Source organism: Mytilus californianus, unplaced genomic scaffold, assembly GCF_021869535.1.
Source record: "Mytilus californianus isolate M0D057914Y unplaced genomic scaffold, xbMytCali1.0.p SCAF_4, whole genome shotgun sequence".
Lineage (NCBI taxonomy): Eukaryota > Metazoa > Mollusca > Bivalvia > Mytilida > Mytilidae > Mytilus > Mytilus californianus.
Window position 1 is genome coordinate 80,241,305 of NW_026262690.1, and position 4,643 is coordinate 80,245,947.

Genomic DNA, 4,643 nt, shown 5'->3' on the forward strand with positions numbered 1-4,643 from the left:
CATGGTTTAAAATTGTTCAATTGGTCAAGATCTATCAGCTCTGAAATTTTCAGACGAATCAAACAACCTATTGTTGGGTTGCTGCCACCGAATTGGTAGTTTTAACAAAATTTTGCAGTTTTTTGTTATTATTTTGAATATTATTATAGATATATATAAACTGTAAGCAGCAATGATGTTCAGCAAAGTAAGATCTACAAAAAAGTTAATATGACCAAAATTGTCAATTGACCCCTTAAGGAGTAATTGCCCTTTAAAGACAATTTTACACAATTTGTTCATCAAGTTTGCTAACATTTAAAAATCTTCTCCTCTGAAATACAGGTGAGCGATTCAGGCTCTTGAGAGCCTCTTGTTGGATATCATACAGGAACAAGAATTCTTGTTTTCTTTACCCAATTAATTTTGTTTCATTTCCACGTTAACTGTGTGTTTAGAGGATAGAGAATAATTTGCAAACAGTGCAGAATAAAGGACAATTTTTTTTTAAATAGAGAATATATTAAAGTAGGGAATAATTGGATGCTTAAATATAATTAATCTGAGATAATAATTGGCCAAATAAGTATATATAAAAAAAAAAAAATAATGGGCAAAAATAAATAAAGAATAGCGGAAATGGTCTTAAAATGTATATAAAGAAATGAGGGAGCCCCACCAAGACCCTTAATTTTCAAAGGAAAATTTTAAAAAATCAACTTATCTCAGTTCTGCAGCTTTACAAATTTTGTTTTTTCAGAGAGAATTGCATATTTGAGCACAATCTATTTGACAACATCCTAGACAATAAAATATGCTTGAAATAATTCTAAAACATTTCAAATTTGTTTGTCACACAGTCTACAGAGGGAGCTAGATTTGCATGGTCCGTTGTGGTCTCTCTTAGGGTTGGGTCTTTAAATTATTGATAGAATGTCGTTAGTTTCTTTCCCATTGCATACTAGTCCCCTTGATCCTGAAAATGTGTTTTAGTCTCCAACCTCGTCTTTGACCACACAGATACTTTGCTTTTGCCAAGTTTTTCTGCATCATTGAAAAATTTCCTATGTAACCCAGAATGCGAATTGTTCGAGAAGTTGAATTCGGAAACAAGAGTAAGAATTTCTCAGAAAAATACGGACAATGTCAATGGAGTTGATTATGTATTTTCAGGACGGTTTGTAGATATTATTCGAGCAAACGAAATAATACACACTTTCACCCAACAACTAAGTGTAAATGTAGATGATTCTTTAAGTGATTCTTCAACATTGGTATCAGATTTGAATGAAAATAAAAAGTCATTACTCGTTCATCAGGAAAATGATGAAAGTGATCTTGGTAATTCAAATTGTCAGATAAAAGAAAAACCACAAAGACGTATCGATTCAAATATACTAGGAATTGAAATCCTCAAGTGCTGTACAAAAGACCAGAGAGTAACCAAAGACAGAAGCACAGAAAAAACTTATAACAAAGACCACACCATTGCATCAAAAGATACTGAAACAACTATACTTTCAGATTTTGTTTCTTCCACAGAAATTGTAAGAATGGTGAACAAAGAAGCAAATGATTCTACCCCAGTGTTATTTAATCATAATGTACAGCAAAACCACATTCTCTACAATTTTCAAAATGCAAAAGTCAAAAATGACTTGGAACCCACAGACATGACAGATGAAAAAGATTTTGATGAAAAACTCCTGAATAATTCTTCAGACTTGCAATCAGATCATGATAATGAGAGTAATATAGAGAGCAGTGGAAAGGAAATTGTATTAGGTCCTGATAAATACAATGACTATGAGGATGAAAACAACTACCCATTTACTGAAAACATTCAAGATGAAAAAAGTTTATCAAACCCAGGTAAAAATAAGAAAAGAAAAAGAAAGAATCCAAAAACATGTAAAGTTGACGTTCATCATCCTGATGTGGATTTACATGTCCTCCCAGAAGAAATTGAAAATTTCAAGTATGAAGAAACAGTGTTTACATTGCAGAAAAATGCTGGCAAACTTATAAGGGATAAAGAAAATCCAGATATGGCAAAGTCTGAATGTGGATTTTGCTCTTATGTGAATTTTTTACCATATGCTCGTTCAAAAAAACAACTTACACAGCATTTTGCAAGGAATCATGCTAAAACAGAACCTGTACATAAATGTGAACTATGTAGTAGAAGTTTTTGTACTACACAACATTTATATAATCACAAAAGGCAAAAACACATTTTTAAAAAATGTGAAACATGTGAAATAGTAGTTCTTAGGTCATACTATCCTATGCATATAAGGCTTCATCAAGATGGGAATGATGCCCGTAAATTTGAATGTGATATATGCAAAAAGAAATTGTCATCTAAACATACTTTGCAACAGCATCTGAAAAGAGTTCACTTGTCGGTGGAAGAGAGAGAATTGTTTAGTTGTGAAATTTGTAAAAAATCTTGGCTTGAAAAGAGGACACTTGATAGGCACATGAAAGTTAAACATGGAAACAGTGCCGTTAATACTAAGGAACATTTATGTGACATTTGTGGTAAAGGTTGTGAAACTGCTTATGATGTCAAAAAGCATAAACAAGTTCATGATAAAGTACCACAGCATGTTTGTGACGTGTGTTCTAAAGCATTTAAGTTTAGAGCAGGACTATACATGCATATGAAGACTCACACTAGTACAAGAGAATATTTGTGTAAGGATTGTGGGAAAACATTTACACAGTCAAGTGCTCTAAAACGACATCAACGTATACACACTGGTGAACGCCCATTTGTATGTAGTCTCTGTGAAGACACATTCAATGATCAGTCAATACTTCGACGTCATATGATTCTGAAACACAAGAAAGAAAAATAATGCCTGATTGTATAATCTTTTTATTCAGCGGTAGAAATCAAATATGCCCAACTGGTCATGCAGGCAAGCTCCTTAAATTGGCTAGACCTAATTGAAATTTACATTTTTACGGGTCCTTTAAACAAGTTTAATTTTAAATAGTGTGCAGTGGTGTAAATGGATGAAATTGAATTGCTAAGCATGCAGTTTAAGTATGGTTTTATAGCTTGCTCTCTTTCAAGTCTGCTTGTCATGCATGGATGAGCTTAAAGGGAAAGGCCTTTTAGTATGTATATATATATATATATATGTATTTCTATCCATGTTTATTATGTTCATGTTATGCATGTAAAGACACTTATAATATTGAACTTGTTGAACAAAAAGTTTTTAAACAATGGAAAGTCATAAACAATTGTAAACATGGTAAATAAAATGATTAAAAAATATTTTCTTGTGTACAATTTCCAAAAGGGAATATACAATGTATAATATGAATAAAAGGCATTTCTGGTATAAGTCAACAAGACAGCAATCTGACAAAAAAAGTAACCATAAGACATCTAGGGGACAAAATGCATTCTTCAACAATACATGTATATATATACATTATTGTTTATTGTTGTAATTATCAATTATGTCAATAATTGTAACTGATTTTATGCCCTTTATCATGTTTATGGGCCCTGTAATTTGGGAAATAAAAACATTCTATTCTATTCTATACAGGTGTCAACATTGATACAATATGTTGAGAAGGCATAAATTGCTAAGCATGTAATGTAACACATAAGTAAAATGAAACCAACCAAAACAAGCCATCCAGAGTCAACATTATGTCTTTAACGATAGACAACCATCTAGACCAATTTTGCTTACCACTTGGTGGTCTCATAATAGGGTGCTTGAGTCTCAGATGTTCTCGGTCAATCCCTTAACGGGTCAAACCAATGACTTGAAAATTTATATGCTGATTCTCCCCTAAGCATGCAGCATTAAAGAGCAGGAGCAAAGACTGGTCCACTTGGAATTGTGATAATGTGTCCACTGTCCAGCTAGTGTGACATGTATTCTTGCAGACTTTGTTGATTTAAATTAAAACTTATATAGGCAAAAGAAATATCAAAGGAGAAGAATTTTATCGATTTCCAGGTTTAAAGGTCATATACATGCTAAAGATGGCCATAATTTATGGAAAAAATATGCAGTTTATTTCTTTGGGTCTATTTTGTGGAACACTTGCTAGGTTTCGATGAAACTTATACAAGTGGTCGAATGGAGGAAACCTATCGATTTTAAGTTCAGTAGTTCAAAGTCACAGTTGCTAGAAATAATATATCCCAACCCAGAATCTAGAAATTTGGTACTGGCATGAAAAACTGACATAGATATTACAATCTGACAGACGGTGAGACCTGGAGGATTCATATTTTGTATACAGATGCAGTATGCTACAAAGTTTCCGTCTGTCATATGTCCGTTGTCCTTGGCCTCACTTTCATGGTTCAGCGACTGCTTTAAAAACGTGAAGTTTTTTGGTTAGGTGAATTTCATACCTATTATGAGTAATAGGATATATATTTGGTATATGGGTTCTTTGCAAGGTCTACTTGTCCGTCAGACAGGGTTCACTGACCTCAAATCTCATTTCATAAATCAGTGATCAAGGTTAAAGTTGCGAGATTAACTTTTAAAATCACTAAGTGACTTATAAAATATATATAAATATAAAAATTATAAATATAAAATATATAAAGTGATCAAGGTTAAAGTTGCGAGATTAACTTTTAAAATCACTACTGTAAATTCAGAAATTATTGC

At 32.4% G+C, this 4,643-nt stretch overlaps 1 protein-coding gene across 1 annotated transcript; it reads left to right on the plus strand.

Moving 5' to 3' along the window:
• The first annotated feature begins 944 nt into the window (after positions 1-944).
• Positions 945-3,271, plus strand: LOC127738604 (zinc finger protein 664-like). The gene has a single exon (XM_052249934.1). It carries the CDS (start codon positions 1,533-1,535, stop codon positions 2,841-2,843), a length of 1,311 nt encoding a protein of 436 aa, XP_052105894.1. The 5' UTR covers positions 945-1,532; the 3' UTR covers positions 2,844-3,271.
• Positions 3,272-4,643: the final 1,372 nt, after the last annotated feature.